This window comes from Camponotus floridanus, unplaced genomic scaffold (genome assembly GCF_003227725.1).
Source record: "Camponotus floridanus strain SB8 unplaced genomic scaffold, Cflo_v7.5 scaffold37, whole genome shotgun sequence".
In the NCBI taxonomy this organism is placed as follows: domain Eukaryota; kingdom Metazoa; phylum Arthropoda; class Insecta; order Hymenoptera; family Formicidae; genus Camponotus; species Camponotus floridanus.
In genome coordinates, this window is record NW_020229514.1 from 1,094,376 (window position 1) to 1,120,376 (window position 26,001).

The following is a 26,001-nucleotide window of genomic DNA, read 5'->3' on the forward strand; positions in this document are numbered from 1 at the left end:
AATCTTTATTCCCATTTTTGGAGGAATGTAACTCGACAGGGAGGGATGCATATGTTTATATAAAAAATCTTCCTTAATTTTCGACAAAGAATCATCTCCTAAAATTTTTCGCACCTTATTAAAAAACACCCTGTATATATATATATATGACGACGCAATCAATATATGTGCGATGCATAATTTATAATCGGCACGAAAATATAGTGATAGTTTGTACTTACTTTGCGTGCATCTTACCTTTCTCGTTTCTTTCTTGTTCCTCTTCATGTTACTATTCTTATCGAGAGTACAAGAGAGATAATAAGACACTTGAACTTTGTTATGTAGAATGTTCCAGAACTGTGCCAGTTGTTTCGTCGAATTGATCGATCTTGAGATCCGTCTTTTCTCAACAAAAGTTTCATTCTTTTTTCACAAATTTTAACTCGACTAATGAAGATCAATTTTTTTCTTTTAATTGTCTGCAACACAAAAAAATATTTACCGATATCGGGAGATGCGTAAATATGAATAATGGCAAGTTTTGGATTATTCTATATAACAAAATTATCGTCTAGAGCAATCTCGTTATCCCTGAAAAGAATCGGGACAAATTCAGGGATTCTTTTTCTAGGACATAGGAAGACGTATATATAATGGATTGAAATGAACGAAATGCCATGTGTGGTTTCTTGAAAAACGTAACATATTCTATATTTAACAAATATCTTCTCCATGTTTAATATTTACAATTACGCGATGCGTATGTGTCGTGTTTTCCCTAACGTACTTCGTCAATTGAGTATTTACAAATGCATATAATTACAGTGTTTCTGTCGCGGACGGAGTGATCAGCAGGCCGAATTCCGCTCGTGTTCTCTCGCATACGCATATACATTTGTCCTGCACGTATACATATATATGTATATATACATATAGACACACACACACATACATATATATGTACGTATACATACGCGCGGTATAATGAGTTCTACTTGACATTTTCAAATATTATTACCTTAACCCGAAATATCCATTTTAGAGTTTGCAAAACGATCTAGAGTTTGCGGAAAATTCTGGAATCTTAATTTTCCTGAAATAAAATTGCAAAACAAATTGGCCAATTTATAATTGTAAAAAGAGAGACATTAGATATAAATAATCTCTTTTCATCAGCTGATGAATAAATATTAATTTTTCGCAAAATGACGTCGCGTTATTATATTGCTTATTTTTACAGAAAAGCTCGAGGCTTGCAAAATTTCTCAAGATCGTACTCTTCTTCTCCACCCCCCCTTTTTTCGGAATTATTCTGATATTTCGTGTTAAGGATTTAAGCCTCGCTCATGCAATGGTACGTCACGAGTTTCGCTCAAGGTACGGACTCGCTCTCTCTTTCTCTCTCTGTCCATCATTCTCTCTCTTTCGGTATCGATCGCGTTTTCTCTTTCGCACCGAGTGTGTCGCACCACGATACGATTCGCTCGGGATATAGAGCAGAGGAGGAAGAGAAGACACGTTGCGCGAACGAGGGTTGGAATTCGTTCGCGAGGCAAAAATCCTCCGAGTCGGAGCGATTAAAGCGCGAACTTTTCTTAGGGGTAAAGATCGTAGAGACTCGTATACACGATACGTAAAGTCGCGTCAATTGTTCATCGATCGCAATTTATCATAAACGATCGTTCATAGCGAAGATTGGGAACGATGTAATCTCGTGCATTCAATTTTTGATTTAACAAGTACGAAAAAATGCATTTTACACTGATTTTTTCGTTCTTCCTAAATATGACGGATCATTTTTTGATGCATCTGTGAAACATGAGAATTCAAGTTCTCGTCACTGGAATTACATCTTTCCTTCCTCCCGATTATTTTTATCATAACGAATGGACGCGGAATCTTTGTAGAGAATCTCTTGGATTTTCTCTTATTTTAATTATTTAATATGTCATTTTGTTTCGAACAGCAAATAATATATTCGAAATAATTGATCTCGTTATAAGATTAATATACAGAAATATATCAAGAGACTTTTACTAAATATTTTAAATATTACTTTTACTAAATATTTTATTGTGCCTTGAAATGAAATAACAAATCTGTGCATTGTAAAAATAAGAGATTACAAGGGAGAGATTCTCTCTACGCGATACTGATGGCAATCGCGACACCCGCAATTTTTTGTTTCAGAGAGAAATCCATAAGCCGATGAAAATAATAAGAGAAAGAATGGAGGAAAGAGAAAGATCGAGACGACATCGATATCTCTCGCGAGTCCAAAGGAAGATGGAGAGGACATTAACGTTGAATCTTAAGGCGTACGACCGCGGGTACAGTAGTCGAAATGTTCGAGGTATCTTCATCGCAGCGTCCATCGTATGTAAGCTACTTACAATGCTACGTTCAAACATTCGAGGTATATTTCACGGTCTATTCCTATGTATAATATAATATATACTTACAACTTTATCGAACGAAATAATCGAAAGGCAATGAGAAAGGAAAGAGAGAGAGAGAGAGAGAAAGAGAGAGAGAGAGAGAGAGAGAGAGAGAGAAACAAAAAGGAAAAAAATTACGAGATCACTTTGTCCGTCCTTTAATTATCGCGATTTCCAATTTCGATATATCGACCAATCAATCGCTTCGATCGAGTACCGATCGCCGTTTTAAACATTCGCACAATATCGTAAATCAAAGTCACTACGAAGATGGATGAATAAATTAAATATGATTATAGCTATAACATAACGATATCAAATATGTATATAAAAAGCGATCGTACGATTCATACGATATAGTCGTCGAAATGTTACCGAATAGTTGATTTGTATGTCGGATGTGTGTATACTCTTTTTGAATAATTAAAATATGTTTAGAACTGAAGCCGAGTGATTAAAAATATATTTACATTTATTATTCATTATTGTTAATTGAAGATGCAATTTACTGGTTGTTAATTAAATCATTAAACGATAATGTGCATACACTTTCAACTATTCATTCAATTAGTATCCGAATCACGTAAAGCGTTCAACTTAGTAGTTTAATTTAGTTTTGTTGTCTCAACTAATAATTAAATTATTATTTTTAAATATATTAATTTGTTTAATTAGCAATTAATAATTAAATTAATTATTCATTAAAACACATTGTAACAGAATCTTTCGCAAACAGTGAGCATTCTCTTTTTTTTTAGAAAATATATACGCGAAAATATCTAGACCGCGAAATAAAAGAAAATTGCAAAAAATGCTTAATGAGTAATGTATAATAATTTATATAAAATATACTGCCCATTAAATTTTGTATTTTTAAATCCTATTTATTTAATAATAATTTCGCGAAAAACATATATCAGGTTGAATCATTGAAATAACAGAAATTTTGTATCTCAAGCGATTAGTACTTAAAAAAATTAGTGCACACTTTCTCTAGCGAGAGTATTGAGTAGTAATAGACATTCGCTATTTGGACTTGCGTATTATTGATTATATTTTTTAATTAGCAAAAGCTCACGTTTAGAACAGGCATCATTAGCTTCGCATTAATCTAAATAGCCTAACATTGATAAAGGATATTGTCTTTTTGGATATGCATAATGCCGAAAGATTGAAAATAATTACACACTCCTTTGATTATACGTTTATTTATAATTATGCAAAGTTAAAGATATCTGATGCAACGAGAGAAAAAAATTATAAAACTGTGAGAAGAGTATTCGAAAAAAATTAATAAATATTCAAGGGTTTTTAATCAAATTATGGAGAAAAATGCCTTTTTTGAATTGTGATTTTTTAAACTAATTTAGATTTTAAAAGTATGTGTGTGATGCATCATGCTTTATCTTAATAAAGTTCAATTAGATGATGATTATCTTGGGTAAAGCATAAAAGAAGTCGTGCAATTTTTTCTGCAATAATCCAAGTAAATATATATATATATATATATATATATATATATGTGTGTGTGTGTGTGTGTGTGTGTGTGTGTGTGTGTGTGTGTGTGTGTGTGTGTGTGTGTGTGTATCTATATATTTCGAGAGCAAATATAGATAAAACTGCGTCAGGATAAACATGAGGAATAAATATTTTTTCACGCAATCGTTTCAGATACATTTACCGCGATAACTCGAATGAACGTTTATAGAACGTTGCAGATAACGCGAGGCTTTCAAGCAACAATTTGTGTAAGTCTCGTGTATGAAAAACCTCATTCTCTCCATCTCTGTGATATTTCATATTGCGACATGATACTTTGATACATTTCACTCATATTTTCGTAACTGTATCAATAGGAATGGGAAAATCATTTTTGCATAAAAAAGAATTTTATACACTTGCAAATTATTATCTCTTTGTTGTCTTTTTATGGCACAAATATATTTTCTTGAGAAATGGAAAATATATAAGTTTTACAAAAATTGTGTCTTTTACAAGTAATATCGTATGTATTATCGAGAGCAGCACGTTTAATTAAAATTTGTGATAATGACGAGATCAAGCTAGAAATTTTAGCCAGTTGTAACTCGATTTAATCGCCTCGGCGTTTAGAACTTTTGATATCATTAACGAAAATGCTTATGAGAATTATTTCAGTTTGCTGAAATGAGCATCAAAATTCATATAATCGATATCGAGGAATTTTTGTAAAAATGTATATAAAAAAAAGAAAAAAACTAGATAAGGTTTGACGTTACTTATACTTGTGCAATAAGATGTAGCACAAGAAGTGCACGAGTGCCCCTCGTGATCGTATATATGAATAAACATCCGCAAGTTGCGCGTTGATTGGTCGATGATAAAGCTCTGTTGAATGGCAAAAATAACCCTTTCTTCTGAAAATAAAATTTAACGAGAAATGCTTGTATATAAATGCCCATTTCGCACGACAGTAATATCTCGTCGTCGACGCGAGCGGGTCTTCGAAGATTAACCGTCATCGTGTCGTTGTGTAAGCGAGAAAAATTTTTTCAAAGCAGCTCAAAGGAAAAGCGTCCATGCGACAACAAACGTTCGCCGATCGAATTTCTCAACCCTTGTAGCATCAAGAGAGTTAATATCCCACACAGGCTTTGTTTGGAATTTACTTTTGCGTCGCGTCAATTTTTTTATCTCTATTATAATAATTATTATCTTTTATTATTTTAACGTTCGATTAAAACATTTGTGCTGTGTCATTTACAAATGTATATACATATACGTGTATTTTCTTATCGTACAATTTTTTCCAGCGAATAAAATTCTAAAAAAAAAAAAAAATTTGATGGTAAACAAATTTTTTCAGAAACTGAGACAGCGAGCCAAGTTTTAGTTCCGACGAACTTGAAAGACCATAAAAATCTCGCGATCATTATTCCCTTTTTTTTTACCTCTCTTTCTGTCTCTTTTTCTCGTCTCACCACCATTGACAGATGAAGGTGTGTAAACTTCAATATTGCCCCGTGACGCAAGGTCTGCGCGAGAGGACTCGTAAGACGAGTAATTCGCTACGAGACTACTTAGAACTAACATTTGGCATCCTGTCAATTAAACTATTCGCCAGCGAAAGTATTCGCGCTACTCGCAAATGGCGGGTATGAAATGTTAGCGTTAACATCGAGGTTGCTGCTGCTGCTGCTGTTGAGCAGGAGCGGATCTATAACATCTTAACCACTTGACACACTCATATAACAATGCAATAACGAAAGAAAATAATACTTTTAAATCTAGCGAGTGTGAAAAATGATAAGTTTTTTTTGGAAATCTTGGACTCTTGAGATTTGCTGGTTAGTGATTCTAAACCAAGACGTATAAATTTTGCTTTTAAATTCAAGAATTTAAAGTATTTTTCAAAAAAATAAATTTCTCACGCAATTCTTTATAAATATTAAATTTCGATTTCATCAATGTATATCAAGTAAACTTTTCTAAGTAAATAATATAACATGTAATATTACAATAATAATAACTATAACGAGAATAAAATAAAATCACAACTAATAATTAACATTACATTAATTTATTATAATAATTATCTATATGCGAAGCACTCAGAGAATTTGTCAATAAATGTTAAAACAAGCTTATTTTATATAAATGCTGACCATGAGAAATGATCAAAATGTTTCGAAAAAGCAAAAACATTATTTATTACGTTTTTAATTATTAATAGAATTAAAAATTTCGAAGAGAGTGACAAATTTAAGATAAATAGAGAGATTGAAAATTCGTTAAATCCTTTCGCGAGAAAGATCCGTTCCTGCTAACAAGGATAACAAAATTGATGATTCGCTTATATCAACGAAAAAAATAGCTAACATTACGTGTGAAAATGTATCTTGGAGTTTCTAGAATTGAATGTCTTGCACTGAGAAAAATTTGATTGCACCAACAAGACGTATCTGATAGAAGGCATTTTCAAATCAAGCAAAAAAATTTCTAGTTATTACGATAAGACTCGATTTTTTATAACTAGAACGTTTAATAGACTTTACTCTAAGGGATTGGTTAGTATAGATATTTTCTGGATCTATAAAAGTTCTTGTTATATTAATTAAACATAGACACAATGATGCCATTTTTTGCAAATTTAGTATTATTATTACCAAGAAAATTTGGTAAATTTAACAAGAAAAAATTAATCATACTCATCTGGCAATTCTTGAAGGAATTCTGATTCGTCCATTTTCCAACAGACATACTGCTTGAATCTACCAGATTCCTAATTAACGCACTCAGATTTTTTTCTCAGTGTGCGCAAATGACAATAATTTTCCTTATACAAGAGATCATTCGTTATTCAAATACAAACCGAATTTCCTTTAATTTTTCCTTTAATTAATCGGGATCTTAATTTCAAGACTGTTAAAATATCGAGCAATTTATATTATCGATAGTAATATTACTAATATTACCTTATATATATTATAAGGTAAAATTCGTTTTGTATTTTACGAACAACTCTATATATTTATCCGAAATACATACGGCTTTGTATGTTAATGATAGTTTATAATGTCTCATTATACTATCGTTGATTTCTAATTTAATCGCATTGGCAGAAGCAGCATCGATGTGCAAATCAACGAGGAAAAAAAAACGTATAAACGTAACCGTATCAACAAAAACTGACGGATCAGTACGCGATATCAGGCGTACACGCTTGGATCGATAATCTACGCAGCTGTAATTAATTAGTACGCAGGTATCACACATAGCGGTACGCAGTCCTCGCCCCTTCCTCTCCTTTTTCACACACGTCTCTCTCGGAAACACGCAATCGTATCACGAATTCGGCGCGCTAAAAGTAACACTTCCGTCCGGAAATTCGTTTTTATCTTTTAATATAAAAGCTTATAACAATGAACAACGAAAATAGCTTAAGCTGCTAAAGTATTCCGCTTTCTGTGGGTTTTCTTTTTGTCTTTCCTCGTTTCCCCCTTCGCTCTATTCATCCCTCTTTCGCCTCTTTCTTCGCTCCTCGTCTCTATTCGTGTACGATCATCGTCACAGTCACGGTCATTGCTTATCTGACGATGACATTTTGTTTGCGATATACATATAAATGATTAATATACGGATCAATTGAAAAACAATCTATTTTATTGACAATATCGATGAAGCCTCTTTTAAGAATCATGAAAGTATCAATTTAAAAAATGCGCATTATCGAGTCGTGAAAGATCTGAGAAATTGACAAGTTAATCAGCAATACACATCTGAATTGTCAATGATATCAGATATTAGTTTTTTTATGGATATCATTAATTTTTTGATGGAACAAAATTACATAAAAATGTGCAGATCTTTTATCCAGTATCTTGTTCACATATCTGTTGGAATATAATGTCATGTTTATATATATTATATATATATATATATATATATATATTATATACATTATATATTATATATATTATATATTATATATTATATATATGTTTATATATATTATTTATAAATATGACAGTTAGTAAGAAAGTTCAGAAAGAATGCAAGGTGGGCAGAGTGGCGGGAAGTAAAAACAAACCGAAAGAAAAAACGCTGGAAAATTTCGGAATGAGCAGAGACTCAGAGGTGGATAAGGAAAGGAAGATAGAGAGAATAACGAGAGCCTGCAAAGATGAAACGGTATCAGAAATGAAAAAAATATTTAACGATAGTGATGGAAGAGGTAAGAAAAGAAATGAGAGGAGAAATGGAGAAGATAAAAGAACAAATGATGGAAGAGAGGAAAGAAAGGCCTGAGGAAAGAAGAGAGAGAGAAAAATGGTCGAAAGAAAAAAAATGTTGGAGAGAAGAATTGCGGAATTAAAATGGATTAATGAAAGAAAGGAAGGAACGAGAGGAAAAATAACATAGTGATCAAAGGAGTAAGTTGGAAGACCGAAAATCTAAAACAAGAGATAACGGAATATATCAAAGATAACATAGAGGTAAATGTAGAGATAAAAAGAGCGAACAAAATTGAAGTGAGAAGAAGAAAATCATAATTGCTGAAATAAATATGACAGTTGTTCTGCATGTAACTCATTAATACAAAAAAAAATCTTGAATTAAAAATTTTGTTAGATTAACCGATGAACACGCAAGAAGATGGCATATTATATCGATTTTTTCAGATGCAGAATAGTTGTAAAAAAATTGGAAATACGAATGTTACGTGCAATCATTTATTTGAGTAACATGTCTTTTATAACATCTGTCAAATTGTAATGCTTCAATGAATAAAATTTAATAGGGAAAAGTTAACTGATTTTTACATAATAACTTCAACCTTTCAATATTTCAACCTTTAAATATTTTATGAATAATAAGAATGATACCAAATCAAAATTCAACACATCAAACAAAATAATATCAAATGATATCATGAGTGGAAGAACAAAATTGAACAACGATCACCACGGTTTGAAAATCCAGTAGATTTTCATTTCTCTGAAAAAAATATATAAGAAATACCACGCTCTTCCATATGTGGCGCAGCTGTTGTAACAGGTTGTTTCTGATGCAAGAGAAGTTTTTATATGCATTTTTTGAGGAATATCATGATTGTAAATACTACAAAATATAAAAGTTGTTTATAAAATTTTTAACTAGATAATTAGGATATATTCACAATAAATTGTAATAAATTCCCCTCAAATATGTTTATGCATTATAGAAAGCAAAAATGCATGGTTTTGATGTATCTTACGATAGAAAATGTCAGCCATAGAATTAATACACGCTTAGAATTAATACATGCTTGTTTATGTAATTTCTTCACTCGTATTTACCATTTTTATTTTACTTAAAGAACTGTGCGTAATTTTTGATGATGCAATGTTTTGCAAATTGAATAATGTAAAAGCACCTTCAATAAAGTATAATATTTTTATGAAGACTTTTATCACGAATATAAAAGTACAATCAAAAGTAGGTAAAATAAAATTAATATTTTACATAAATAAAATTAATTATTGATTGGATTGAATTTAAATGAAATAGCCTTATACTGAATTATATGTATAAATTGACAAAAATTTGGTCATCTTAAAAATTTTAATTATATGGTGAATTTTATATTTATATAAATAAATAAATTTAGAAATTTTAATTCAGTGTTAAAATTATAATTATAATTTTTTTTCGTAGAGAAAAAGAATGATAAATTTTAATAGGAAACAAAAATTTGGAGTTCTGTCTAACAAGGAGTAAAATTAGATAGGATTACTCTATGCATTGTGTTATTCAATGTATTCAACATATATCAAGGATTTGACGACAAAAATAGGAGAACAGACTGAAGAAATTGTAATAGAAAAGGAAAAATTCTAGTCAATTTCGTACAAGGATAACATCGTATTACTGATAAAAAATGAGCAGAAATATAAGTACATTGTAAAAATAATCTTTAATTTATAATATAACACCACGGATATTTTCTTACACAAGAAACACAAAAATAAATTTTTGAAAAAATTATACTGAAAATAACATTGTGATATCGAATAAGATTTAGAAAAGAAAATCGCGCTTTTTATTGCAACAAGCATAGATCAATTGTCCTTTCGGCGATTACGAAATCTTTAATCCGCGTCAGAGAGAGAGAGAGAGGAAATCATTTAACAAGATTTCGCGGCGAGAAACGAAGAACACTCTATCGAACAAGAGAGAGAGAGAGAGAGAGAGAGAAAGCATGGATATCTTGCCGGACGCGACACTTTGTGATGAGTCGGGCGGGTGGTCCCACCTCAAAGAAACGTCGCAAGCACAAGGTGTCTCGCATATAACCCCGCGGCAAGCAAACCGAACTATATCCCAATGCCCCGTCCATCTATCGCACGTGTATTTGTGCAAATGCGTGTGTGCGTGCCCATGCGCCTGTATCGTGTTGATCATGTGCACGCGATGGTGTGTGGTGCACATGCCTTCGTACTCGGCGCAAGGGGGTTGCCAGACAATGAGTAACGAGTCTGTATAGCAGGCAAGGGTCGAAGAAGAAAGAGTATATGAGAGAGAGGGAGGAGGAAAAAGAGAAAGATAGAGGAGGATCAGGGGAAGTCCCGCATCTCCAATCGATTACAATAGCACCTAACCTAGGGTAGCAGAAGAGAAGAGACTCATGCGAAGGTCCTTTGCCGTTTCTCTCTCTTCTTTTCTCGGCCCCTACGGTATTCTCCCCCCCCCTCCCCCTCCGTCGCCGACGACTACAGATGTTCCATCTCCCTTTTTCTCTTTCCCCATTGCTCTTTCTCTCTCTCTCTCTCTTTCTATCTCTCATTCTCTTGCTCCGAGGGCTTCGGCTGGTCTCGGTTTTCGTCGGTGCTACTCACGGTCCGAATTCCCCCACCTGCCATTGGGAATGTATGCAATGTTCGTGCGTGTTCTCCCTTGCTCTCCCCCCCGAGCCCTTCTCCCTTCCTCCCCTCATCATGTTGCTCCGTATACAAGTGGATACACCACCCTTGTGTGTCATGCGGCACGTTTTTAAACCGGACACATAGCGATCCGTTGTAAAACGTGCGCGAGCTTCTCGAGGGGTAAAATCGCGAGAAGCGGCGAGAATAATTTTGTTCCGTCATTTATAAGCCCGGTTTGTGAATACGCGGTCGGTTGGATGAATCGCTCGTTTGTTTCGTCACTTCCTACGGCGCTTGTATGTTTATGACGGCGAACAAAACGCGCGAACAATTATTTGATTAAAAAAGAAGCAAGTACGCAGGGCGTGTGTGTGAATCGAGAATTAGCGAATAAAGAGTCTCTTTTGTAACGCATCAACGTGATTAACTAATCCTCCTCGGTATTTGATTTAATACGAGAAAAAAGATGAAATTTGCGCCACAATCGGCTTTTGCTTAATGCCGATATAAAATTACGAAAGTAATTCGCGGCAAAAAATTAAAATGTCTTCTTAGACTTCGGTCTTATTCCATATCTTTGAGATATTGCGTAATATGAACGCGATGCATATACAAAAACTGTTTCAATAAGAAAATTCGTCTCTTAATGTAAATGTGTATATGTACAAAATATATAATGTATGGATATAATATTACATTAATATAAATGTATTAAAAATATAATATCGAATGTGTATTAAATGAAAATAAAATTAATAAAATTGATAATAATTAAAAAAAGAAATGAAATTAAATGTATTAATTAAAAATATAGAATGCATAGATGTATTAAAAATATAATATTGATATGTCGTTGATTATATATTTTGTAAATTGATGTTTTTCTTAAATATAAATTTTATGTTACTTTTGGTTTCTATAAACGTTATATAACACTGCACATTTAAAAAAAATTAAAAACGTTTTATAATGTAGAGAATTAGTAACAAATTTATTATTATTTTTGGCAAAAGGATTTATTCAAAAGAAACTTCCAGCTGGATAACAAAACACATAATATAGTTGATTTATTCAAAAAAAAAAGAAAAAAAGAAAAGAAAAAGAAAAATGAAGAAAATAGAGAATCACCCGTCAAATGAAGAATGCTTTACATCAATAAAAATACATATGGGATATTAAACACGCAACGTTTGCATTATCCCAATATTAAAATATTGAAAGAGAAATAATAATTTAAAGGTCTTATATCTATAATTAATCTTTATAACTACGATTATAGATAAATATTTCAATTATAATTAGGAGAAAAAATAGATCTAGAATGAATAAATGGGACGGTTAATATTTTTATTTTAAGAAATAAAGATTAAACGCATACCATTTAATGGAAAAAGGGAGGTAATGAAAGGACAAACAGGAGGAATACTAATAGAGAAAAAGATTAAACGCATACCTTATTGTCTGAGAAGAATTATTCAAATAATTATCCAACTACTTTGATATCGATCAATAAGAAAAAAAGTAAAACCTGCGAAAAGAAAATTGGGCGACCAAAGTACCAATATAAACCTCTATAAAAAGTTCAAAAGAAAGTACATAATATATGCTTATTTAAGAATAAAACAAAATTATTATTTAAATGTCAAGTAATATAATGTAAATATAATAAGCATACAATAAAACAAATATCTATCGAAAAAGAAAGATATAATTTTGATACCTACAGAAAGAAACCATAAATATTCGTGACGAATTTAACAGATATGCATATGGAATATTTTCATAATTCATCTTTTAAAAAATTGTTCAGTTTAGATGATGATTGAGACATGACGATTGCAAAATATCGCGTCACAATACACGTCGTGCCAAAAAATAAAAAAACATATACAAATATTATTATATAGTTTTTGAAATCCATATGATGGATATTGAGCATGCAGTTACTATAATATCGACCATATACGTTGCTTGTTCGATTGAACACTAATGGTCCAAAGAAATGGCATTTTACGTCGAAAGAACATTTCCAAGAAGACATTTACATGAACATTGTTTTATATAAAATTAAAGATTTTATTCTGTATGCTCATGTTGTTCAGTTGTCGTCGTAGTAACGTTTCTGTTGTCACCGTGCTTATTTCGTATTTCTAAACCGTCTTGTAGAGAAACAATTAATACATCTTAAAAGATTCCAACAATTGACATTGTTTCAATGCAAAAAATTTGTTACCTCGCGTAGATTATAAAAATAATTATAAAGTAATTAAACATTAAAAAGTAATTATTAATAATGAGTAGGCAGATAAATGTACAGATTGTATTAAACAATATTATCACACAAAATATTATGAAAGCTAAATTTTCAAAATTCAAGTGAAACGGTTTAAACTTTATGTCCACGATGTTAAAAAATCGAAATTTACCGTCACAAAGATAAGAGGATGTAAATCTCTCCGGCTTTGTCAAATAACAATTAGTTGCATTTAGTTTTGAAGGCTATTCATGTGACAGTGAAATTCGGACAGATAGTTTCAGTTGTTCATCAAAATTACATTTTTAATGTAATAAATAATCGTCTTGACGATCGCTGTATTTAATGCAATTGCATCGACGAAATTTACCTGCTGTGTAATTGGATTAATTAGATATTTGTTTGTGCAAGAACAAGTGCGAATTTCATCCAACCGAATATTTTTCGCAATATCGCAATCGCTCTAATATCGTCGAAGGGCGGGCCATTTCACATACCGCGTTTTTGGCGGTTTCGGAGGCCATCGAGTCTAGATAGGTAGGTAGGTAGGTAGGTAGGTAGTTGAAATTCAGGTTTTCGAGACCCGGCTCGCGGGCAGACGCGCTCGCCGCCGCAGTCGGCCCTTCGATCCCACTGCTTCTAAATACCGGCCGCCTGTACATTCCGGTACAGGCCCGCACAAAAATTCTCACAATTGTCGCGATTACCACGGCACGAAAGCCGAAAAACTTATCGGGACGAAAAAGTGACTGGACGCGTGTGAAAATAAGTTATGCAACATCCTTTTCTAGGAAAATCGTGGTCGAAAAATAGAACCGAAAGAACTTGATTTACCGGTAGATTTTTTAATTCAAAAATCATTTAAAACCAACGATGCGATATTTGCGATATTATTGCTATAATTGGCTGAGCATGATGCAAAAAAAACCCATTGTATACAATATTTCTTTCGCGATCATCATCTTTGTAAATATTTTATCGATGTGAATATTTATCTACGATGTATATTTTATGTATATTCGGGTAATATTTTCATACAATGACTTATTAAAGAAATGTGTATCGTATTAATTTTAATGTAACGTAAATTTATTTTGAAAACCTATAATAAAAATATATTTATTAATATATTAAATAAGCTGAGGACTTGGAGGGCGTGCGGTTGAGTGTGACGATTAAGCGATTTAAGATATTAAAATTGGCAATATTAAATAAGCTATATATTTATATTATATTAATATTAATCTTTATATTACATGTACAAGTCACAAAACAGTAAATCTTTAAAAGAAATCTGTAGAGTAAAAAGAAAAATATAGCAGTGTGTTTTATATAATTTAATATTTTGCCAGATTATTTTAAATACTTCAAATATACATTATTACATTATACATTATTTAAGTATTTATTTCATTATCTATTGTATTAAAAGGAGTTAAATTAGAAAATGAGGAAAAATTTTTAAAAGTAGATGGAAAGGAATGAGTATCTGAATTTCTAAGGGTGAATTTAGACATAGTATATAAGGTAGAAAGTTGCAGAATTAATGGGAAAATATTTATTTTATTATCAAAGTATTTTAAATATTTTTTACTTAAATACAACGTGAAATAAAAATTTAAAAGAATTTTGAAAAACATTGAAAAGAACGAATAGGATCTACTCGAATTTTCCACTCAGAATCACGTTTTCAAAACGTTACAGTCCTGATCTGAATTTTCATGAATTTTCCAGCTAGAATCCATGATTTTTGGGGGAAATTGGACTTCCGATTGAGGGTGTGTATGAATGAGAGCAAAAAAATCAATGTTATATTAAAACATTACTATAAAAAAATCTTTTACGTTTGATAGGATTTTCGAACATTTACTCGAAAATTTATTTAAATTGAATACATATATAAATCTTCTTTTATATTATCACGATATAAAAAATTAAGCAAAATCTTATTTAAGAAATCAAATTCTTTATATCGAAATTATTTTATGATGATGTGAATCATATCAATAACTTAATTAACTTTTGATTTATTTATATAATAGAAAGCGAAAGAGAGAGAGATCGATTTAATAGAAAAAAGTGTTCATCGAAATGATCCAAGTTATAAACCAAACATTTATCATATCGAGATATATGATATCTTAGAAATGTATGCATTTAAACCAACAGAATATTACACTATCTAGATATATATTAATTACAATACCTATGAAACTTGGGAGAAAATGTTTAATAAGAAATAGCGATTTAGATTTAAAAAATATGGATGGATGAATGTTTAGAAATATTGTGTAATCAAATCCCTTCTTGGCAATAACTGAAGAATAAAGAATTAACAATACTATGGAACTTATTTGTTTATTAATAATTTACATGATTCATATATATATCAAATTTTTAGAATTTTTATTTTAGAATTTGTGAAAGATTTTTTTTTAAACAGTTGACTAGGCAGGCCCGCAGAAAAAGCAAAAATAAGTAGAAAAAACACTAGAAGATTTCGGCACGAGCACAGACTCAACACAGAAAATGGAGAAGAAGATCGAGGATATAATGAAAATCCTTAAAGAGAAAACAGTTGACAAGTAACGTTAAAAAATGGATATAATTTTAAAATATTACAAGCCCAAAATAGATTCAAAACAGTAACATGTGATGAACGAAAAAAAAACGAGATGCCATAAAGTTGGTTATATATAAATAAAAGAAATGAATTATATATAAATAATCTTATTTATAATGAATATAATACAGCTGAAATAAAACCAACAATTCCGGAATATTTATGATACATTACAGTATATTACGAAAGGAATGGAGAGAGAGAAAGAGGTGAGCGCGCGGTACGCATGCTGTACGGTTTGATTCTCCCCCTTCGTCTCCTCCTCTTCCTCTTCCTCCTCCTCCTCCTCCTCTTTCTCCTCGAGAACGAACGCTCGATCTCCACGTACGGAACTACAAAGACCCGAAGTACCTTTCGCGTCGTCTCGAATAAATAAGCGTGGGAATCAGCAGGGACGTTATCTCTATAGCAACGGATCCGAGCCGTTTATCATGACGTGAGGATGACGTTAAAAAATGTTTAGTCAAAAATGTAGCTTCAGCTTAGAAATTTTTAAAAATTTAATTTTTAACACAAGTCAATATTAAACAACAAGTAATTATTAAGAGCAACAATTCTTTAGATATTTTCTATTTATACGATATATTTGTGACCTTCGATAATTATATACGAGATATTATTAAGAAAAAAATAACTTTTTCTAAAATATAAGAAAAAATAATTCTTTTTGTGCCTAGATCAAAATAAGAGACATATTTTTTTATGTCTGATATAAGGGTTAAGGTAAACATCCCCTTGATAAAAATTCGATCGAATAATTTCTTTGCGAGATGATGGAAGATATCAATAAAGTCTCTAAATATACAATCAAATCAGACAAATACTTGCGGAAGTCTCTACAGAAACTTAAACATCTTACAATTAAAATGCGAATTTCAAAACATACGTCATCTCTCGTAAAAATCAGAATGTGCGTCATCCGGCGCTAATGTGCCAATAAATATTTTTATTATACAGTTCTTTGAAATAAATGTATGTTAAATTTGAATACCTAAAGAAGGCGAATTAGAAAACTAGCGTATTGGAAAAGAATAAGAATAGTGGCTGTGTTATATTTCTTTATAATATAAAATTCACAACATTTTAAAAATAAGATGACATACATTTTGAAAAAATACTTTTCAAAATTTTTGCCATCTTGCACTTTGATAATATAATTTATTTAAAATTTAATTAGAACACCTAGCTAACTCGGATTTAATCTTGGCGATGCAACATTCTGGTGCCTGAACAATTCACGCGTTGAGCGAACGAGCAAAGATGATTATAGTCCCTGAATAGCCCAGAAGTATCACGTGCAATCTTGGCATTACCACCATTCCCTACCGCAGAGCGAAGTATAACGAACTACGTTTCATTTTCTCATGATTAGTTGAATCGCATTTAACATGTAACGAATTTTTAACGTGGCTAATGTCGCGCTACGAAGTCATTGCTACCGCTGCAGCGTCGATTGCTCTTTTAATTTTTTTTCAGAGAGATCGAATCATGATGCGATATCGTTTTTCTCAGATCGTTGTAAAATTCTCATTAAGAATAAAGGATTTTCATTTTAGTAATACTATGTATAAAGTATCTCTTATAGCCATAACGCACGTCAGTCACAATCACATCAACATTGTGGTCCTTTGAGCATACTTGAAACAACACCAGAAAAATTGAAAATTTTATTAAATATTTTTAAAGACAATGTGAAATGAAAGTAGGAATATTAGAAGGATTACAGGACCATGTGATTATCTAACCCAGAATTCGTTATATCGATATATGCAATTACAACGTTGCAATGAGTAAAAAGAATATTTTATTGGTAGAACTTTGTAACAATTTAGTTTTTAATTAATATTTTTATAAAATATCTCTAGGAAGAATCAAATATGGAGGAAACCAAGTGATACTTTTTAAAAGCATTTCTTCTGAAAGGCCAGAAAAGAAAGCAAAAGGACAAAGAAAGGACCAGAGAATAGCCAAAGAGAAAGAACAAAGGAGAAATAACAGAAGTGAATAAAGGTAAAAAGAGTCAAAAAGAGGAGCAAGTTAAAATGCACAAGATATAAGGTTAAGTCATTCGGAATTCCGCTAGACATGAAGGCAAAGAAGATAGGGAGGAAAGAGAGAGGACCAGAAAGGTAACTGAAAATTATCGATACATGTACTAATATTAAAAAAAAAAAGATTTGATTTTAATAATTTATCTTATTTGTTGTACAAATAATTTAAAAATGATTTATTTCGCTTTTCAGAAATATTTAATTTTTAATGTCAAAATAATACTTTTTCAAATAATTTTGTCGAAAAATTATTAAAATACTAACATCTTCAAAATTGAAGAAATTTTGCAATCGCTTTAATAGTTGAAGAAGTAATCTCTCGAAAAAATAGAAACTGCCGAAGAAGTAATGAAAAAAGAAGAGTTAACAAAACAACAAAGAGAACAATGGCATTGGGTGATTTGAGTAAACAAATGAATATTTATATTAAGCAGATTTTTCAACAGGATATGACGATAGTCATATCAAGTGACTTAAACAAGTTTCTCATAAATAAATTTGGCCGATGGAAAGAAAATTGCGAAATGAATAACGAACATGATATAAGATGATAAAACGTGACATAAAAGTGATATTATTGTATTCGTGAAATGAAATAAACTTAACAAACAGTACTTAATCTTGCTAAAAATATAAAACACGATCTACACGAAAGTCGCAATATACTCTGCGCAAACAAAAGATATGTATAATTTGTGCCCTGCGGCTCGCGGAATGAAACGTAATATTGTTTAATCTCTGGCGCATTTAAAAATGCTTTTAGCGATTTTTACAAGTATTAGGATATTATTCACCGATGACATAGTATAATATATCTTATGTACGTTATGTAACTGTATTTTTCCAGTACATCATAATATATAAATATTATTCAAATATAAATATTTTTCATTACTAAAAGACGAATATAATACCTTTAGCAAACATTTAAAAATAAAAAAAATTCTTCTTCATAATCGTTATATCAATTAAATAATTCATAGATCATGAAATTTACATCACACTCGATAAATTCGCTACGCTTACGTTATTCGCTCACGTTAAATATGTAGATTTAGAGAAGCACGGAACAGATCAAGGACATGTCAATATGAAAAGCGTATCACTTTTATTGAATATTAATGTTTACAATATTTATTGCAAAAGCTATTGCTTATTTCATTGCCTCGAGGCAGGATGTCGACATTTATGATATTAAAAATTTATTTTATGATTAGTTTTTTTTTAAACTAATATTAAATTTTCAAAATTGATAACTATCAAGTTGTATTTCGATTATTCGCTCAATCTTATTGTCAACTGTTGCAAAAATTATTTGATCAATTTTACTATTAACCATTACAAAGATCATTCGATCAATCTTATTATCAATCATTACAAGCGAATCGCAACTGAAGCATAATTTTATAACAGTTTTAATTTAATAGACTATTTAAACAGCAGCGATATTATAGGATATTTCATATGGTGATTTAAATCTTCCCGTATTTCTTAAAAGTAAATTTAATCAAATCAAATTTTTCAAAAAAATTGATAATAGATTTAATTTGTATTAAAAAGTATTACATATATTATACTTTTATTACATTATATTTGTAACGGTAAACTAGAAAAAGAATTTCTTGAAAATATCATCATTGATTATAATCAACGGTGATTAATTTTCAAAAAATTTTTTTAATTTATCGTTATTATATATCAATTGTCAAAAAACTCGTAATACATTATGTGTCACATTGTAATGGAATCCAATTAATAAAATTCATAATGAAATTATATCTATGAACAAAATTGCATCGGTAAAAAGACAATAATATAAAGAGAATTACTATATCCGAAAAAATATTATACTTTTGGAAATCAATATCTTCAAATTATTATTGCGATATTAATTTGTATATTTATTGAAGACACTTAAAAATATGAGACACGTGTTAATTTAAAATATTAATTTTATTCTTAAATATTTCGAACAAAATCAATTTTAAATATAATTTCATATTTCAATGAAGTGAAATAGTTTCGTGTGCAAAAGGGATTATTACAATTGAATTCAGTAGTGAGAACTCTGGCGAAATCATGAGAAGTAATATTAAATCAAAATCTCGTCAACAAGACTCTCCATAATAAAATGATACACCGAAATGAAACTGTTATATATATTTTCTTATTATTCATTTTTAGACAGATTATTACGAATTATTATACAAGATAATCAGGCGTTTATTCAGCGTAATCTCAATTTTTTTTAAAATACATAATTGAGATTATTTTTCTTCCTTCGATTATAAAGAGATACATTAAAATTAAAGATATGGGAAAAATATATAAACTGGAGAAAGATCCGCGTTCCTTATATTTACCTTCGATCATCTAACTAAAACGACTTTGCGGCTTACAATCGTATCTCGAGGTACATACGTAGGTTCGTCGAGTGTCGTCCTACGCTCGATTGTCGCGACCCGAGATCCGCCCAAGGTAGTCAAGAACAACGAGAATTCACTGTGCATGCTATGTGTTTCACAACAAGCCATATAAAGAAGCAGTCTCGCGATCGCTTCTTCGTGTCAATGGGGCTTCTTCGTTGCGGTGACGCGATCAAATAAACTTCATCTCTCTCTCTCGTAAAAAAGAATGTAAGGTCCCATCCAAATAGGTATGCAGGTTCGTCAGATTTAATTGACCCGTGCGAATATAAGCGCAACAATCCGATCTACCGTGAAGCCCTTGTTCCACTATCCAAAGATAGAAATCAGATTACTCGAGAAATTTGAATATTTTCATGCGGAAGGGATTTTTTTCTTCAACAGATCGAATTTTTTTATTGCACGTTGCGTGCAATTGACGCGAGATTTATGCGACGTGTTCCAATCTCAGCCTTTCAATACATTGCATCATTGACCTTCGCACGTATGATTAAACTGTTAGATAAGAACGTGCGACACACAGGATAAAATAACTCGTAAAGAGAGATATGTATTCTTTTGTACACGTCCTAAAAAAGAATCTATGAAACAATATTTTAAAAACATATCTTGAGGAAGAAAATTTTATTTGAAAATTATTTTATTTAATTAAACTTGTATAATATACGAATAAAAATGATAGATTCGAAAAAAGAGCAAAATCAAATCAGGAGAATACAAATGTCAATATGAGACATTTGAAACAAGTATTAGACATGAAACAGCTATCTATTTTTTAAGAGCTAACGCCAATATCTTTGACAACATATTCATAAAATTGCAGTGCATTATCCATAAAGATATCTGAAAAAAGATCTCGCACAGGATTGCAAATGCAAGTTGTAATTTTTTCGTTATTTTTCACGAGATAAAGATAATGGCCAAATTTAAATCAACAGCAGAAAAAAATGATACAGTTTCATCAACAAAACTTTCACAAAATTTTTTTCATATTGCTATAATCATTAACTAGAGATAAGAGCAATTATCGATTATCGAGAGAAGCGGATTTAAATGCAAAACATCTACAGAAAAGGCATGGTCACATTCGTCACATCGATTTAATCCGAGGTTTTAATAAGAGGTAGAAAAAGGCGTATCGTTTTTTCTTGAACATGTTCTAATTCGTGTATTAAGAAAATATTGCAAGAAAACCTAAAATTATATATGAAATTTCCTTCCTTTTATTTATATATATATATATATATATATATATATATATATATGTATATATATATTTTATAAATAAAAAATATATATATATATAAATAATTATATATATATATAAATATTATATATAAATATATATAATTTTATTTATATATTATATATAAATACTTATATATATATATATATATATATATATAAATTTTATAAATAAAATAGAAAAAGTGTTATTAAAAAATAAAGTTCGACACAACATTATATGAAATTTCATTATAATCGTATCGTCCTCATTTGACTTGGCCCAAGTCGAATATCGATCAATTGCGTGTCATAATGTCTGTATCGTCTCGATGATCGTACACGATGATCGCAATTTCGTCCGTGCGGAAAAACCTCAAGCGAGATATTCGTTTTTTTTTTTCTCCTAAATTTCCGAGGGTCGAGCATGCCGCCGAAATCGAGGCGTCGAGACCCGTCCGACTCGTCGTTTAATTAATCTAGCGATCGTCTCCGACGCGCGACGACCAAGTATAATCGGAAATATGTATATGTTGCTCGAGACACGTATATGTCGCTTTCTCGGGGAAAGAAAGTTGTCGAGGGGATTCGTAGCATGCACCATCTCGTTGGAAAACGGTGTCCCTCGAGAGCGAGCGCGGCTTGCTTTTCCCTCCCGCGAGAAAGAGAAATAGCCGTCTCGAAACGAGCTAACGCTATCCGTCGACGAACATGTCGAAGACGCTCGGACGACTTTGGAGCGTTCCAAGTGACAGCAAGAGACTTACCGCCTGCGGCAGAAACGTGCGCGCGAAAACGAGGTTGTCCTTGAGTCGCCACGAGGAGTCGTTGTCGCCTTGGTAACGATGACGATGACGTTGACGGCGCTCGTGTGTGTCCCGAGCACTCTGCCACGGAAAAAGCCATCACCGCACTGTGGCCATGTGCCACAGGCCAAGATTCAAGATGCTGAGCTGCGGCAAGCTCATGATTCGACTCAGGCCACTGGTGGTAATCTTGGTGCAGCCGTACAGGTCGATGTACTTGATGTTCTTCATGCTCTCGGCGATGATGTACAGACCTCGATCGGTGAGCCGACTGCACTGGCCGATGTTGAGGGTCTCGAGGTCGTGGAGGGTCTTGGCGATCTTGCAGATACCCTCGTCGCTAATCTGGCAGGCCGACAGCGACAGGGTCTTGAGGTTGAACAGTCCCTGGGAGATGTGCACGAGGGCCTGATCGCCGATCTTGTCGCAGAAGGACACGTCGAGGGAGGTGATGCGACTACCGCCCTCGGCCAGATAAGCCATACCGATGTCGGAGATGTTGTCGCACGAGCGTAGGTTGAGCTCGCGCAGACTCGGCATCCTAGCGAGGTGCTTGACGCCGGAGTCTGTGATGCACACGCAAAAGGACAGATTGATGGACTTGAGGGTGGTGAGACCGAGAGAGATATGCCTGAGCGCCTCGTCGCTCAGTCGTTGACAGTCCTGTAGACTCAGATGCTCCAGGGCGAGGTTGCCGTCCGCGGTCTCCCGATTCAGACCGGCCAAGTGAGCGATACCCAGATCGGACACGTGCCAGCAGCTTCGCAGGTCCAGTCGTTTGAGCTTCTTAAGACCCCACGCGATCAGCAACAGGCCGGTATTGGTGATGTTGCAGCACCCGCCCAGCTCGAGGTGCTCGAGATTCTTCAAGTACTGCGCTATCCTGCTGATGGAGGTGTCCGACACTTGCTTGCAGAGCGACAGATTGAGCTCGGTGAGGTACGGATACTCCTGGCCGAAGGCATTGGTGAGACCGGCGTCGGTGATGTTGTAGCACCCGGACAGATTGAGGGCCTCGAGATTCGGCACGCCCTTGAGCACGTCGCTGATTCCGCGTCGCGAGGACAGCACCTGTACTCTCTTGACGCCGCGTCGCACCAGGCTGGCGAACAAGGCCGGCGCTTGCTTCTTCAGGTGCAGCCGCGCCTCCACTCCTCGCCAGACCGAGCGATAATAAGCGGCGTCGCGCCACGCGGTGCACACCTGCGCGGCGCGTCCCTTGTCGCACACGTCCAGGTAGCTGAAGATGAGCGCGAGGATCTCCGGGTACAGGCAGGACACGTGGGTGCTCGCGGCGGCCTGCCCGTGCGTCGCCGCCTTGCCGCGCTGGTGCACCTGCGGGTGCAGCTGATGCCGCGACGAGATGCCGCCGCCCTGGCCGATGGTGTAGGCCGGCAAGTCGCGTAGGCCGCCGCTGCCGCCGTTGCCGTCGGTGCCGTAGTGCCGCGCCGCCCCGCTCGAGTTGTGCTGGAGGATCGCCTGGTTCTGCGGCGTCGGTATCGCCAGGTGCGGCTGATGCAGGTGATAGAAGTGGCCCGGGCGATGCAGCAGCGTCGTGCCGCCGCTCGGCGTCAGCGGCACCGGAAGTTCCGTCATCAACAGCTGACTCTCCTCCATGTCGCCGTCGTCGTCGTCGTCGTCGTCGTCGTCGCCGTCGCCGTCGTCGTCCTCGTCGTCCTCGTCGTCCTCGTCCTCGTCGTCGCCGCCACCGTCACCGCCGTCTCCGCACCTGCCACCGCCGCCACCGTCGTCGTCCTCGTCGTCCTCGTCGTCGTGTTGACCGTCCTGCGACCCCGTCGCCGCTGCCGCTGCTGGCGCCCGCCGAAGTCTTATCCGCGGCGACTCGGCCGCGACGATCGACGACGAGCGAGCGATCGTCGAGCGCTCGTCGTGCCCTTGCCCGTCGCGGTGATTATTCTCCTCTATCTTGGAAAATCTTACTTGGTCTCTCGTCCCTGTACCTCTTCCTCCTTCTCTTTTCTTCTCTTCTCTTCTCTTCTCCTCTCCTCTCGCTCTCGCCGATCGTCTCGGTTAGGTTATATTATGGCGCCGATCTCTCGTCGCGGAAAGAGCGTTTCTTCCTCACCTTGCGCCAACTCTACGAGCAATTTCCACGACACACGTATTTATTCCGATACGACGAATGTCACGCACCCACATGCGCGCGCGAGAATCTCTTTCTCTCTCTCTCTCGCCCGTTATCGATCGCGGTTATCGATCGTCGCGGCAGTCGCCGCGATATCACCGCGTCGACACGGATCGGCAACGCGGAGCGCGCGATCTACGACGCGATCGGGGGGTCGGGGAAAGGGGGATTTATCTCGCGAGATCGTCGGAAAGATACGACACACACGCGACTTTGATTATCGTCGACAGCGTCGAGAGAGTTACTTTTCACCAAAGTACCATTCCCTCCCTCTCTCTCTCTCTCTCGCGCGCGCGGGCATATGTAAAAACGCACTACCTATATATCGCGTTAGCCTCCGTCTGGAACGACTCTTCTCCGTTCCTTCTTCTTCGTCCTCGCCGTCTCTCGGTCCTACTCGCGTCGCGCTGAGAGTGTCTCTTTCCCACCGACCGCGTATCTATCTCGCTCTGTCGCGCGCGCGCGCGCTCTCTATCCCTCTCCTTCTTCTCACACCCGCCTGCCCCACCACGCCTCTTTGCACTCACCCGCGCACTCCATCTTCGTCGCGCGCACCGCAGTCACTTCCTCTACCCTCTCGCTCTGTCCCGTGGCCGCGACGACTGGCTGACTCTTTTTGCACGCGAGACGACGACCACTACGACGACGGGTGTATATACGGGGTCGCTTACGCGCGCTTCTTCCGGCGGACGATAGGGCACCACACACAGACAGACAGACTCGCGAAACTCACGTACGACGTGTACGTGTGTTGAAAAAAAAAATTGTCGGAGAGCGTTAAGCGACAGCGCGCTCCGCGCCACCCGTACGCCGACCGCGTCGCGATACTCTGGCCGTTGTCGTTGAACGTCGCCCGTCGACGTAGCCGCCGATGCCTGCCGATGCGTCCGGGTCACTCATACGCGAGACAACCGCAGAGCGGCACATCGCCAAACTGTGAACCGGTGCGCTGCCAGCCGCGGACTGTTGTTCCGTCCGCCCGAACGTAGATGTCGTACCGTGATTTCGTCGGGCACAGGCGGAGCGAGCCCCGCTCATTGGTCCGCGGCCGCATCACGTGACCGCACCGGCGAATATCGATTCGGGTTGCGCTGCGGCGGCATTTTTAAGTTTTCGTTGCGGCGGGCGGGCGAATGAGGCTCGGGGGGAGGGAGCGGGAGAGAGAGAGAGAGAAAGACACACACGGCGCGCACACCGCGTAGCACTCCCCCTCCCCCCTTCTCTTCCTCCTCACCACCCTTGCCCCTCTTTCGCCACCCGGGCCACATTGCGCGTGAGAGACTATCTCGCTTGCCCCCGGAATGCCGCCGATTCGTTGCTCGATATATTAAATAAACACTGAATTCTCTCCGTTGTGTTCCCTCTCTGTCACCTTTTTTTAGTTATTTTTTTTTTAAATTCTTCGCCCCCTTCGTTTTTTTTTTCCACGAGCGACGAAACACACGACGCGCGCACGCAAGACATCGGTCTTCTTGTCGCCGGAAAGAGTCTTTGAAAGTTCAGAGAGGCCGAGACGCGAGATAATCTCCTCTTATCCGTTGCCTACTTTGCACTCGTATCTTCGATAGGTTCATCAGCGTCGTCGTTTTCGTTCCACAACTTTCTTTTCGATGCGCGCTCATAAATGTATAACGCTCTGTTATGATTATAATTTTTCGGATTTTGCG

The 26,001-nt window shown here is 35.3% G+C and overlaps 1 protein-coding gene across 1 annotated transcript; it reads right to left on the bottom strand.

Moving 5' to 3' along the window:
- Window positions 1–21,630: 21,630 nt before the first annotated feature.
- LOC105253247 (F-box/LRR-repeat protein 14) lies at window positions 21,631–25,629 on the bottom strand. Its single transcript, XM_011261134.3, has one exon. It carries the CDS (start codon window positions 23,803–23,805, stop codon window positions 22,288–22,290), a length of 1,518 nt encoding a protein of 505 aa, XP_011259436.2. The 5' UTR covers window positions 23,806–25,629; the 3' UTR covers window positions 21,631–22,287.
- Window positions 25,630–26,001: the final 372 nt, after the last annotated feature.